The following is a 15,155-nucleotide window of genomic DNA, read 5'->3' as shown; positions in this document are numbered from 1 at the left end:
GGAACTCTGAATGAGCGACATCCCCTCCTGTCAAAAGTTTATGACTTTTAGGAATTGACTTCATGATGTCGCAGCAGTAGCATGGGCAGGGAGAAGGCCGGTTGTTGGAACTGGTCATTAGGAAGTGTCGTGGTCAGATGGTCAGTGAGCTGACAAAAAAAAAAAAATAGCGACAGGTCCAGGATTCTCTTGAGACACGCTCAATTGACACACTATGTCAATTTTGTTATCATCTCTGGTCTCAAAACATCTAAAGAAACAAGGTTTAACTTGTGTTTTTACCCAAAGCAGTAATTCATCATTTTTCCACTTTGGATCCACACTTTGGATCCCTTTTGTTCCTTCTCTCAAACCCCTTCCCCTGGGCTTTTACTTCTAATAACTAGATTTTTAGTGACTAGGAAAGGAATACTATCTTTGAAAAGTGGTCCTCAAACTTATTTTTATAATCTCATAGCATCCCCCCCCTCCCCCAACTCAATGGCATTCAAATTATTATGGGTTCTTTCCTCTAAAGACATCAATTCAATTAAAACATAGTGCTTCCCCGGGGCCAGGTGCCATGCTAATCACCAGGTTTTGACAGTAACTAAGGTAAAATGGTCCCTGCCAGCAGTTGAGTCTACCAGGGGGCTCCCATGGATCTGAATTTGCAGTTAGCTACTTTCTCACTGATGTGCTGGAACGCAGGTAATTTGAGCATTAGCTTATTAAAGCTGTGGTTTGATGGCAGCAGCTGGTGACTCTGGAACTGTTTTATTGCAGGGCAGTGCTGCTGAAGTCTCAGTGCTTTTAACAGAAAAGGCCAAATCTCAGTTTCCTGTCCCTGAGAAGCCATCTGAGTGTTTCATATGAGTTGCAGAGAAACAGAGGACGTGTGCATGAGATAAACCGAGATTTGCTGCCAGGATTGATTACTGGAGTCAAGGACTTTTACCAGATAGCCCTTTGGTTCTGTAAACAAGATTCCCAGGATGGTAGGATTTTTTTTCCCCTTATTTCAATTTTTTCCCTTTTTAGTTGCCTCGCCCTTTCATTTTTTTTTAATGATGAGAATTTTCAAATGTATTAAAAAACATTCAAAGGAATAATAAACATCCAGTTGCAATAATTACTAACATTTTGTTAATCTTATTTCATTTATATACCTAGTATGCATTTTTAAGATATGATGTTTTTTACACGGTCATGATGACATTACTACAACTATGAAAATTATTCCTCAATACCTAAACTAATAATTTCTTAATGTCTAATACCCTGTCCATAATTGAAATTTCCCAGTAGTTTCAAATATTTTTACTGCTTATATAATTTATACTGTATGTTGTGCTTGGTTGTGTCACTTTAATTTCCTTTAATGTATAACAGTCTTCCCTCCCTTTGCCCCCATACCATTTTCTGAAGAAACCCAACTGTTGGTCCTTTGCAATGTCTCACATTTTGGATTTGGCTGATGGTTTATTTATAGTATCTTTGATTCTCCTCACCCTGGTGTTTAATGTTAATGCTTGTTTATATTTTCCAATTTTTCTAAAATATGTACTATTAGAATCTAAAAACAGCCAGGTGTGGTGGCTCTGGAGACTGAGGCAGGAGGGTTCCAAGTTCAAAGCCAGCTTTAGCAGCGAGGCTGTAAGCAATTCAGTGAGATTATGTCTCTAAATAGAATATAAAAAAGGGCTGGGGATGTAGCTCAGTGGTTAAATGTCCCTGGGTTCAATCCATGGTACCAAAAAAAGAAAAGAAAAAAGAAAATAAATAATTTAAAAACAAAAATACTCTGGTGACACTGAAGGAAGTCAGTGCACACAGGGCAGTGCTAGAAACAGATCAGTTGGGAGGTGGCTAAGCAGTCGACTGGAGAGATATCAGCTAGAATGACCAGTTGAGAGCTACCATATATAAACGGTAACTGAGATATGGGAGTGGGTGAGATCACCCTGGAAAGGGAGGTTGAACCTCGGGAAAGCCTAACTTCCAGATGTGGGCAGCAGAACAGGATGTTGTCAAGGAGGACCAACTAGGCAGATTTATGGGAGGAAGCCCAGGAATGGAGTCAGGGGAGCGGAGGCATTTCAGAGGAAGTGTTGCTCAGTGTGGGGTGCATTTCCACAACATCTGCAAATGAAAATTTGTGAGGGGTAACTTTATATTCAACAGCATTCCTTAAATTAACCCACACATTTATCCTAAGGAAATAACTACGAAGTGTATCACAAGAAGACAAGAAGTTTGAACTCAGAGGGTTGGAAACCCATTTGCAAAAAGCTAAAAAAAGTTGTTGGCCGTGATAAAAATGAATAACACTTAATTTTTGTGCAACTGAATTCCAAAATCTAAGAAGTTTCCCTTTTCTGTGAAATTCTCCTAGATAGATAAAAAAAATTCAACCTATTTGGTTTTGAAAGCATCTGTGTGATAACCACCACACCCTGACAAGCAGGAAACCTCATTAGTATGAGTCAGGAGCCCAGGTTAGGTCTCTTCTATTTACTATAGACACCACACTCACTAGTCCTCCAGCCAGTCTGATATTTGATTTCAGGATTGACAGATGAGTTGTGACAGGTATCCCCTCTGTGCCTCCGTTTCCTTCTCTTTAAAGCAAGGGTTTGTCTAGATCAGTAGTTCTCATTAAATCACTACCAGGGCCTGTTAAACACAGATTGCTGACCTCATTTCTAGATTGACTCAATAGGGACCCAAGAACTTGCATTTCCAGCAGTTCCCAGGAGACGCCTTGCGGCTGCTCTGGATTTCACACTCAGAACCTTTCTACTTTTTCCAGCTCTAAAAGACACTCTGGGGCTGGGGTTGTGGCTCAGTGGTAGGGTGCTCGCCTAGCATGTGCGGGACCCTGGGTTCAATGCTCTGCACCACATAAAAATAAATAAAATAAAGGCATTGCATCCAACTACAACTAAAAAGTAAAATATTTTTATTAAAAAGTGACACTCTGTCGTCAAAATTACATTACCACATTTAGTAGTAGATTTAACACCACAATCTATCTACAGTGAAAATTCACTCACTTTTTTTTTATTGTGGAAAATATACAATTCACTATGGTAACCATTCTTTTTTATTTTTTTTATTATTAGTTGTTCAAAACATTACACAGTTCTTGACATATCATATTTCATACGTTTGATTCAAGTGGATTATGAACTCCCATTTTTACCCCATATACAGACTGCAGAATCACATCAGTTACACATCCACATTTATACATACTGCCATACTAGTGTCTGTTGTATTCTGTTGCCTTTCCTATCCTCTACTATCCCCCCTCTCCTCCCCTCCCCTCCCCTCTTCTCTCTCTACCCCATCTACTGTAGTTCATTTCTCTCTCGTTTTTTTCCCTTTCCCCTCACTTCCTCTTATATGTAATTTTGTATAACAGTGAGGGTCTCCTTCCATTTCCATGCAATTTCCCTTCTCTCTCCCTTTCCCTCCCACCTCTGGTCCCTGTTTAATGGTAATCTTGTCATGCTCTTCCTCCCTGCTCTGTTCTTAGTTGCTCTCCTATATCAAAGAAGACATTTGGCATTTGTTTTTTAGGGATTGGCTAACTTCACTTAGCATAATCTGCTCTAATGCCATCCATTTCCCTGCAAATGCCATGATTTTGTCATTTTTTAGTGCTGAGTAATACTCCATTGTGTATAAATGCCACATTTTTTTTATCCATTCATCTATTGAAGGGCATCTAGGTTGGTTCCACAGTCTAGCTATTGTGAATTGTGCTGCTATGGGTAACCATTCTTAAGTGTTCGGTTTAGTGGTGTGAAGTATAATCACATTGTGTACAACCATCACTATCATCATTCCAGAACTTTTTCATCTTCCCAAAACCAAACTCCATACCCCTTTCCTGATAACACTCCTCTCTCTCCTGACTCTAGCAACCACCATTTGTATTTCTATCAATCTGATGACCCTAAATACTTCATTTAAAGTGGAATTATAAAGTATCTGTCCTTTTATGGCTTATTTCATTTAGTGTAATTTTTCCAAGGTTCATCCATGTTTATAGCATAAGTCAAGAATTTCATTTTATTTTTATTTATTTATTTATTTTGGCACCAGGAATTGAATCCAGGGTCTGGATTCAATAACAATTGAGCCACATCCCCAGCCCTATTTATATCTGAAACAGGGTCTCACCAAGTTGCTGAGGCTGGCTTTGAACTTGTGATCCTCTTGTCTCAGCCTCCTCAGTTATTGGGATTACAGGCGAGCACCACCATGCCTGGCAAGAATTTCATTCTTTTATGGCTAAATAACTCATTGTATGCACATGCCACCTTAGTTTATCCCTTCATCTGCTGATGGACACTTTGGTTGCTCCTTCTGGGATGTGGTGAATAATGTTGTTAGGTACTGATATCTGATTGAATCCCTGGTTTCAAATCTTTTTGGCATATACCCAGAAAAGGCATTGCTGAATCATGTGGTAATTGTTTTACTTTTTGAAGAACCATCATATTGTCTTCCAGAAACCCACCTGTAGGTCTTCTTTGGAGAAATGTCTATTCAAAGTCTTTTGCCCATTTTTCAGTTTTGTTTTTTATCGTTGTCTTAAAATACACTTTATGCTCCTTAGAGGCAGGAATCATTTGTTTTTGTTCCAAAAAAAAAAAAAATCCCCTGTAAAGTTTAACAGAATGTGTATATATACATATTATTTGTTGAATAAAAACAAACATTAACATTTTCAATCTTATCCCTTTGTACCTCATATCAGTTTCAGGGTTGTCTGTGTTAGGTTGCTAAAAGCTCCTGGGGGAAGGACCACAGCTATGCAGGCTCTTCCAGTACTTCCATATGCTGCACTAAAGCAATCACTTATTACATGCTTTTAAGGTAGACCTTCTATGGCTTTGGCAGCATGTAATATCCTGCCTGGTTATTGTGGTAAACTTCTTGTTACAATCTCTAAAAATATTTAATCTTCATTTATTGTTGAATAACTTTCTGGATTCTAGGGCAATCAAGGTGTTCTGATAGAATGGAGATTTTTCCTATAGATGAGGAGGCCAAGGAGAATAGCCTCAACACTTTTGTGGGCTTTATTTATTCATGGTGCCGGGGATGGAACCCAGGGCCTTGTGCATGCTGGGCGTGCGCTCTACCCTGAGCTGCATCCTCAAGTCCTGTTCACTTTGTTAGTGATTATAAAAGTCACTTGATTTATTGGTAGCTCTGGAAAAAAATGACCATCTTAAGTAAAGGAAGAGTCAGTGAAATGTCTGTTTTTGAAATAAAGGGTCTAAGAAGAAAGCTTAATTTAGTAATGGAATTTTTAATAAAACTAATTTTAGAAGTAAAAGGCTTTCCACCTGGAATCACAGGAAAATAACTTTCTGGTTTTGTTTTAAAGAATGAGATACTATCGTTCAAAAATTGAATAAGTATTTATTGTTCCAGAAGGTACATTGCTTTTTATACATATTTCATAAATGATACAGGATTTTACACATGTTCAATATTTTGCTATTTGTTTTAAGGACTTTTCTCCGAGTCCTCCCTCCCTTGCCTCCCACACACCCCAAAAGGATTTGCTCATTGCACTGTGCTGTTTCTTCTTAAAAACCCTGACACAAACAGGATAAATGGTTTAAAAATAATCCACACAACAAAAATAAATGAGGGAGGGGCTGAAGGACAGGGAAGGAAGTTGGAGGCGGGCTGGGGGCGGGCATGCACCCTTTCATTCCATCATGCCAGTGAAGGGTGGTGGCGGGAGCAGCAGTCTGGCCTTTGACCTCTGCAAGGCACCTGGAGTCTGGGTTTGTCATTTAAAGGTTTTCTTTTCATACACAATGATCCCAAAGGAGGAAGAAAAAGAAACTTCTTGTCACATGAGGAGGGATGAGTCATGTGAAAGAAAGACAATCAGATGTGTAGCGAGCCCCCATCCTCCTGGCCATCCTGCCCTCAGTCATTAAAAACATGATATCACACACAGATTCCTTTACTCTTCATGTGCAGATGTCATCTGGAAATGTGGTAGAAAACATTTTGATAGAGTATAAGATCAATTTTTCTTTCTCTCATTTGAATATAAGAAAAAATAGGGTGGAGAGGGTAGGCTGAAGGAAGCCATAGAAATGTATTCCTGTATAAAGATAAATTGCACCCTTGGAGATCCACACACTTGATTTATAACGACTGGGTGGTGGAGGTGGGAGAGCTCACAAACAGTGTGGAAGTGTGTCCTTTAAGATTAATGAAGCCCCCAGACACAGCAGTGCCATCTGGGTGGCCCGGAACTGTCATACAAGCAGATTAACAGCAATGAGATTATTCTGGTTCTGAAATAGCTAAAGAGCCATGATTTTTAGTCAATTTGTAAACCTTACATCTTCCTGATTTGGTAATACAGCTGAACACCCTCCTCTGATCTGAGTTGTGGAGGGAGAGGGATAGGTATTTAAAGGAGGGAAATTTTTCCTACTCTGAAAGACTAATTATAAAAAACAAAACAAAACAAAACAGAGAAACTTCATGCAGTATTGCCAATGATTTCTAGATACTGATCCAGAGCACTGGGATATATAAACACTTAAGAAGGTATTAAGGGAAATCCAAAGTGTCAATTATCAGTCATAGTCGGTTCCAGCCATCATTTGGATAAAATTAGTGTAACCAACAGGTAGTTGGTCAGAAAGGGGGGACTAGAGGAAGAGATTCCTAGTAACTTTGCAGAGACTGGGTTCAATTTAAAATAAATGCTAATGATATGGGCTCAGACTCTGTTGCCACCCATGTATCATGAGGATTTGCTTTTCAGGTATATTTATTTATTCCTATGTCAAAAATAAGATATGTTAAATTAAAAAAAAATAGAGCTCGGTGGGGTGCTGGTGTGTTACTGTTTTGCTGACCCTGTGAAGAAGATGAAGAAACCAACACCCCCAGCATTGTTTTCTCTTTGTGAATCTCTCAACTATATAAATGCATCATTTTCATTCAGAAACTAAGATGCTTGATTAAGACAATATTCACTAAGCCCTTTGAGCTTATGTTCCACGATGCCTGATCCTCAGATTTTAACATTCCTTTTTTCTCTAAGATCCTTTTTGTTTTATAATTAAAGGTAAAAACCCTCTACCCCCACATGGCTCCCAGCTTCCACCTGCAATACTTTAATTAAAAAGGCAAGAGTTATAAACAGGTGTTCTTTCTGCCGGGATTCACAGGCTCTTTGCAGATCAATCTTTTTCACCAATTTGTCGGAGGGGGAGATGCACTTGCAATGGGTCTCTCAGTCTCTTAAGATCCATTTCTGCCTAAAATAGAAACAAAAGGTAAGTAAAAACTGACTAGTGAAGCTTTCAGTGACATGACTGCCTACTGAGAAAAGGAGACTCTTTCCTCCATTACTATGAGTCAAAGACATCATCTCAATTACTCTGAAAATCAGAAGACAACAAAGAATCCAAAACAAGCCTTTGCAGTCTCAGCTGTCCACAAAGCCTCCAGAAAAGTCAGTGCTACTAAAAGGGTAGGACTCAGATGCTCTGGGGAACATCAAAATATACATGTTTGATGATGATTGTCCAGTGATAAGCCCATCCACAAACCTTTGCAAGGATCCAAAACTTTAACTTGGGCTACTTTGATTTTGATGAATACATCTTCATTCAATTTTTCTGTAGTCTTTTGTGAATTCCAAGATTTTTATTTATCCAGAGACTTTATATCGCTAATATCAGTTTAAATTTTTCACTTAGTTAATTTTAAAACAAAGAAATGCAATCAACTGCAGCACTTTCAAAACCTCCCCCATTCTTAAACCTCATCCTCAAGTTGGATTAATTAACATGGGGTGCACTGAAGCGTCTGTATTTGTAATAGCTCCAGGGATGTGATCAGCATCCCCTCCAGTTGAGAACCATCAGAGGCAGCAACAGAATATGGTGCAGTAAGTTGAAGCAGGAAGATGGAATAAGTCTATTCAAAGCATCTCTCATCACCATAAAGGACCCCCACCAAAAAAAAAAAAAAAAAGGTAGAGGAGGTCCAGAGGAGTGCGACAAAAGCACTGAAGAAGATGGAAGGCTTTCTAGGGACTGATGAAAAACTACGAAGGTCACAAAACATTCCAGGGAAAAGGAACAAGGATTAGGAATGAGAATTTATTCACCAAAATCAAAGACATCAGATTGAAGGAGGTACACCCAGAAGTTTCAAGAGGTAGCTTCTGTGAAAAATAAAATACATCATTCTTTTTAAAAAGCAAGTTCTAGTTTAATAACTTCTGACCTGTGCCTGACAGTTCTTATCTGGATTTTATGTTTGCCCCATTACTATCATACATTGTAGTCTTTGTGTCAATTATTGTAGAAAGATTAAAAAGAAGAGAGGAAAGTAGAGAGTTCTAGTTGAAAAATCACTCCAAAGAAACAAACTTGGGGTTGGGGAATTAGCTCAGGGGCAGAGCACATGCCTAGCACGCTCAAGGCCCTAAGATTGGTCCTCAGCCCTGGAAAAAAACAAACTTTTTAAAAGGTAGGAAAGCCTAACTTTCCATGTGTAAGTGTTAGCAGGGTAGGCAGCACCATCTTTTCAGCAATTTGGGTTGTAAAACCTACAGAGGTGCTTGTTGCTAAAATAGTCATTTTTATTAACTGAGGAGTAATTTATACAGGAAAAAGTTGGTTGGATCACTCTTTCAGTTTACGCAGGTGAAGTACCGTGGTTATGGATAATAATAAGGTCATAGAAGATGGGGTTGGGATTTATTTTAATTTTTTCAAAACTTACCTGAGCAATTGCATCCTTGAGTTGATTATATTTCTCTAGGTCAAAACGTGACTTTTTGGCTCCTTTATGGAAAAATAGTAAGTATTGTCTGTCTCTGGCTTCTGGATAAACATATTCCTACAAAAATAAAGGAGAAATAAAATTATTAGTCCTTAGCATACTGTCCTCATAAAGTAAGTATTTACTGTTGATTAGATTCAATACAAACACTCATATAAAGACACTGAAATGTTCTGTATTGCTTCTTAAATATTTTCTCTTTTTTTGTGTGTTTTGAGGCAAGTTCTTGCTATGTTGCACAGGCTGACAACTGAACTCCTGGGCTCAAGTGTCTTCCTGCCTCAGCCTCCGAAGTAGCTGGGACTACAGTCTTATGCCACTGCACCAGGCTGAGATTCCTCTTTTGTAGATATGATGTATTCATTTCCAATGCCATGCTGTATTATATTATATGAGCACATTACAGTTTATTATCTATTTTGCTATCGATAGACTATTGGGCTGTTTCTCAGTTTGAGTTAGTATGCATGAATGTGCTTCTAAAAACACTTCTGGACTCCTTTTCTCCGTTGAATCTTCATTCTCTCTGTACTTTAAATTCCACAGTTATAATTGTTTTATACATTTAATATTCATGGGTTGGGGTTGTGGCTCAGCAGGAGAGCACTTGCCTGGCATGTGTGAGACCCTGGGTTCGATCGTCAGCACCACATAAAAATAAATAAATAAAATAAAGGTATTGTGTCCAACTACAACTAAAAAAAAAAAAAAAAAAATATTCCCTTCTATCTGCTCCCAGACCTGCCATTCTTATTGCCTTCCTGTTTCTCTCATTTTTCATCTGTGAGATCCTCCTGCCTGAAGAACATTTGCTTCCAACACCCTTTAGTGTTTCTTTTAGTGCAGATCTGATGGTGTCAGATTCTGTCTGAAAATACATTTATTTCACCCCTGTTCTGAAAGGACGTATTTTGCTGAGCACAGAATTCTCCTAGTCATCTGCTCCCAACACACTGAAGCCGCCTCTGCGCCGTCTTTGGGCTCAGTGCTGCTGGGCAGTCGGTGCAGCCCTTTGAAAACAAGCTTTTCTGTTACCCTTCGGCTGCTTTGAAGATTTCCCCTTTGGCTTTGGTGTTTGAAGTTTTGCTATTGATGTGTCCAGATGTGGATTTGTTTTTCTTTATGTTGGTCGGTGTTTATCTGGATTCTTAAATCTGTAAACCGATGTACTTCAGCATTTTGGAAAATTTTAAGCCAAGCTCTTAAAATGTTTTTTCTCATTCTCTCTCTTCTTCTTTAAGACTCCAATAAAATTAAATCTACATTAGAACTTTTCACTATATCCTATGCCTTTTCTGTATTTTACATCTTTTTGTCTTCCCATACATCATTTTGAATAATTTCCTATACATATATGAATAGTTTCTGGCTTACTCCAGGTCTCTATTTCTGTCTTTAGTTGGATTTAATAACAGATTAGACCTATCTATTTCATTTCTAGAATTTTCATTTGTTTCTTTAAAAATAAAATTGAGTTATCTGCCAACGTGCTCAACCTTGACTTTCAGCTCCCTAACTGTAGTAAGTATAATTCTTTTAAAGGCTATATCTGAAAATGCCAATATCTAATCCCTCATCTGTGTCTGCTTCTAATGTTTATTGTTTTTTGTAGAAATTTCCTTGTGCTTTTTTATTGTATAACTTTGCATTTACAAATTTATTAGTAAAATAACTTAAACTCTCCTCTCAGGGATGTTTATGCTTCTTCTGCCTGGGGCCTGTGAGCACTAGCCCTGTGGGATTACCAGTATTCTGCAACTACCCCAACCTAATTCATAGGACTGAAGTGAATTAAAGAGGCGGCATGGTTTCTAAAAGGGTCTATAACAGGCTTATCCTTCTGCAGTGGGGCTTGCAGAGGTTCCAAATCAAAGAAAGAGTGTTTGATCTATGTTAAGAGAGCCCTGGACACTAGGCTCTGTGGCTTTGGTCCCTCAAGGTTATTATTATGGTCTGGATATGAGATGCCCCTTTCTCCAAACTCCTGTGTTCATGCAGGAATGTTCAGAGGTGAAATGATTAGTTTGAGAGCTGTATCCTAATCAGTAGATTAATCCATTATGGATTAATAATTCAAATAAACTGACTGGGTGGTAACTGTAGGCAGTGGGACATGGGTAGAGGAGGTAGGTACCTGAGGACATGGCCTTGAGATCATATCTTGTCCCCTAGCTCCTCCTCTTCTCTGTTTCCCAGCTGCCACCAGCTGAGCTGCCTTTCTCCTCCATGCCCTTCTGCCATGATGCTCCCCTCCACCTCAGGTCCAGAGCAATAAAGTCAGCTGACCATGGACTGAACCCCTGAAACTGGGAGTCAAAATAAACCCTTCCTCCTCTAAGTTGTGCTTGTCCAGTATTTTGGCTACAGCAAAAGAAAGCTGACCAACATAGTTATCCAGTATGGCTCAGGTCCCTGTCTCTCCATTACACTCTCCCAATCTAATCAAATCCCCAGAGGGAAAGGCCCACCTGAACACCACTCCCGCCTGCTTGGGACTCCTCTTCTTCTAATCCTTGCTGCTTGTTTTCGTCATTTTGTTAGTTTCTATTATTTTGGATTATGTTTTGTCTAACATAACTTATCCTGATGGGATTGTGTGGTTACCTCATATGAAGGAGCAAATATTTAGTTATTTTTTTAAATTTATTTTTTAGTTGTAGTTGGAAACAACACCTTTATTTCACTTGTTTATTTTATTTTATTTTTTATGTGGTGCTGAGGATCAAACCCAGGGTCTTGCACATGTGAGGCGAGCGCTCTACCACTGAGCCACAACTCCAGCCCACTATTTAGTTATTGATGAGGATGAATTTAGACTGAAGAGTAGAGAAAAAGTCCATGGAAGCCTTTTAAAAATGGATAAAATTGAGGTCTGAATCTTTAACACTGACTGAGGAATAACTGCTGGATTAAGCACTTGAGGCAAAGCCCTCTACTGTCACCTAAATTGCTGTTACTAGGTTGTTTACCTCTCTTTGTTTAGGATGTAAATGGAAATATAAGCTAAATTTATTCAAATATATTCTATGCTCTCTTTTGGGCATCAGGCATTAACTGAGTAACTACATGTTAGAATCTATTCTAGAAATTTCACTATCTGACTCTGTGCAAAAAGATACAGCTTAGTTATGAGAGTCAGAATGGGAGAGGTTGAAAACAGGGAACACACAAAAAATAAACACAAGCAGTGGCCCATTCTACACTATGATACGATTTTTCTCTAGGAATGTTTAGTAGCTTGGGTATAGGATAAAGGGCCTGATGCACCCCAAGTTAGTAGTCTGTGGAGTACTTACAGCAGGAAGGCAAAGGACAGGGATTCTAGGGTACAAAGAGACTGGCAATAGGTCTAAAGAAGAAAGGGAAGCAATACAGACAGTATGTTGTGGTAAAAAGTTGAGATAAAGATGTCAGTAGCCTAAAAGTCTGGATGAGGTCAAAGGAGTGAGTGAGGGAATAAAAGGGCAGAAAGAAAAGAAATTGTGATCAGAAAGTTGTATGTTGATTATATCATAAGTGATACAGTCCAGGAAAGAAGGTTCTGGATGGCCATGGAGGTGATTTACTGGAGCAGAATACAAATGATGGTTGAAGAAACTGAAAAGAAGGATATTAAATGGCAACCTATTGTTTCTTTCATTACTGCCCACCCCCCAGACTCTTTTTCTAGACATTTTTTTCCTGATTGTTCCATTCCCCAAAGAATATTTAACACTAAAGTTACAGTGTATATCTTTTTATGTACTGTAACACCTGAGATGTCTTTAACTCCCCAAGAACCAATATTCACCCCCTCCAGGCAACATCCCCTCTGTTGCAAATGACCAGGCTGGTATGTGGGACGGGTGGGCAGCCTGCTTGCTGACTGTCGATTCTTATTGTTAGTCTCCTTTTCCACCTGGTACTCAGGTGCTCCATATTCCACTGCGTTTCATTATTTCAAGGAACTTGCCATCATATATTTTTTGTAGCTTAATATACTATTGGGATATATTTAGACTGCTAACAAATGAAGCATGTCAGTGTAACAGTATAGAAGTTTAAATGTTACTGAACAGGCCCTGTGCTTCATGGTGTTAATTACAATAGCAGTTAGGTAAAAGAATATCTAACATAAGAAACAAATGTTTATATTTTATTTGGTCAGTGATTCCTGGTTTATAACTGAGTAAGTGGTTAACTTGTTTACTACTGCTATTTTGCAACTTGTCACTTGGGGGCAGCAACAATGTTTTGGGAATCAGAAGTGGAACATTTAACTAATAGGAAAGATAAGGTATTGAATAAGGATCCTACCACATGATAATGAGAAGAAAAAAAGTGCTGACATGTGTTCAAGTCCAATACTTTGCATTAATCTTTAGTTCAAGAAAACATTTACAAAACAGCTTTTAATCAGCAGTAATTATTTCTCCAACATGTTTCTATTTGATTTCTAGATTCAGACTAATTATGGTTTTCAGAGGTAACTACTCATAAATAAAGTTAACAGAAGATAGCATGATAATTGAGTGGAAAAAACAGCCTATGGGGCAAAACACATCTGAGTTCAGTTCCTGGTCCTATGGCTGTCATTTATTTTATGTTGAACTACACATACTATTTGGAAAGATTATTTATCTTCACTGAGTCTCAATTCCTCATCTTTAAAATGGGGGTACAACATAGTTGAGACGAAATATGTTTATGTACATATTTATGTACTGATATAAAATGCCTGACACATAATTAACCTCAAGAAAAGGTAGTTCACAGTAAGACCAAGTAAAAGGCATGAGTCTTTCACAGAAGTATGAAGAATGCTTAATCTTTTCTCAGTAATCAAGGAAATGCAAAGTCTAAAAGGAAATACCATTTTGTTCTTGATTAGCAAGAGATATATCAAAGGTGCTCTCTACATTCAAAGGATAACTGGAAAAGCTCTAGTTTGTGGCTGAAAGCATGGCTGTCATTTATTTTATATGTTCAATTCACTCAGAGTATTCTAGGTGTAAGGTACCATGTTAGTGGTGAGGAAATAAAAATTGAATAAAACCAAATGCCCAGCCTCAAAAGATAGCATAATCCAGTATGAGGGAAAAGATGTTGCTCAAGATGGCAGGAGATGGGTGAAATGGGAGGCATGGTGTTACATGGGGATTCAGAAGGACTGACAGAAGTCAACTGGAGAGAAGAGTCAAAAGTCCAAGAAAGATAAGCATTTAAGTAAACCCTGGAATATGGCAGGAAGGAATCAACAAGGGGAACTTTCTAGTTGAAAGAAGGTGTGAAGTGGAAATGAAGCTGCAGGTAACTCAGGACGTCTTGGGGGAACAGAGACCATGATTTGGTTGTTTAGAACACACAGAACAGACACAGAGGAATTTAGAGTCATTGAAAAGGACAGACAGCAACCAGCCATGAATCCCCAGATTGAAGAGGAGAGAGTGGAGACAGACAGGAGCCTGTCTAGACTGTGATTAGGTAGGAATGATGCAGCTGTTCACTTTTGTTCATCCAGTGACAATATGAACCAGAGAAGGGACTAGATGTGTCAGGCTCTGGGCCAACATTAGAGGCATATGAACAGTTCACTTCTTTTGTCTTCACTAGACAAGTTGGGAGGCCCAGAAAGGTTAAATAACATTCTCATGCTTTCATTTTACGCCACATAAATAGGCCCATGACCACTGATCTAACCACAAAACCAAAATGCCAATGTTCACTAGCAGCTTTGAAAATTATGAGAAGCACCCCCAGCTTTCTCCCGGCACATAAGGAAAGGAAGACACTTCTCACGTGCCTGAGTTATCTTAAATGCTTGTCATTCAAGGGAAGGCCAGATTGGATTTGTGATGGCATCACAGATACCGTTATAAGAGTCAACAGGAGCTGGGGATATAGCTCAGTGGCAAAGCACATGGGAGGCCCAGAGTTCCAACCTCAGGCACAAAAAATAAAATAAAATAAAAAAAGATGATGTATCTCTCATATTTTCTAAAGTGACACTATGAATTTTCTAAGATACTTAAACTAACACTGACAATGAAAATTTGGTCTGGATTAGATTCCTATATTCAATAAACGAGCCTTGGCTGATGAAGAGCAGAATAAGAGTGTGCAGTGATTAAGTATCTAATTTTCACCTCCATACCACGAAGTAAAAAGAACAAGAAAACATTTACCCTTTAATATACATAGAAGTAGTTCAGGGTTTAGTTCAAGTATTTGATTATTCATCATCAGTTCTCCATTCCAAGAGCTCAATAAAAGTGTGTGACATCCAACTGTTCAATTAATTATAGGACACATTAAAAAAAAATCAAGCCCAACACAGTGAA

The 15,155-nt window shown here is 38.5% G+C and overlaps 1 protein-coding gene across 1 annotated transcript in view; it reads right to left on the bottom strand.

Moving 5' to 3' along the window:
* Positions 1–5,405: 5,405 nt before the first annotated feature.
* Positions 5,406–15,155, bottom strand: part of MCU (mitochondrial calcium uniporter) — a 180,543-nt gene continuing 170,793 nt past the window's right edge. Inside the window, exons 7-8 of the mRNA XM_081267038.1 lie at positions 8,776–8,892; positions 5,406–7,298 (exon numbers count right to left, since the gene is read on the bottom strand). Coding sequence (XP_081123164.1) covers positions 7,221–7,298; positions 8,776–8,892 — 195 coding nt within the window. The 3' untranslated portion in view covers positions 5,406–7,220. The remainder of the gene's footprint in view (positions 7,299–8,775; positions 8,893–15,155) is intronic.

Source organism: Spermophilus citellus, assembly GCF_964194105.1.
Source record: "Spermophilus citellus genome assembly, chromosome: 15".
Lineage (NCBI taxonomy): Eukaryota > Metazoa > Chordata > Mammalia > Rodentia > Sciuridae > Spermophilus > Spermophilus citellus.
The sequence above is the reverse complement of the archived record's forward strand: the minus strand, read 5'-3'. Positions and strand labels throughout refer to the sequence as shown.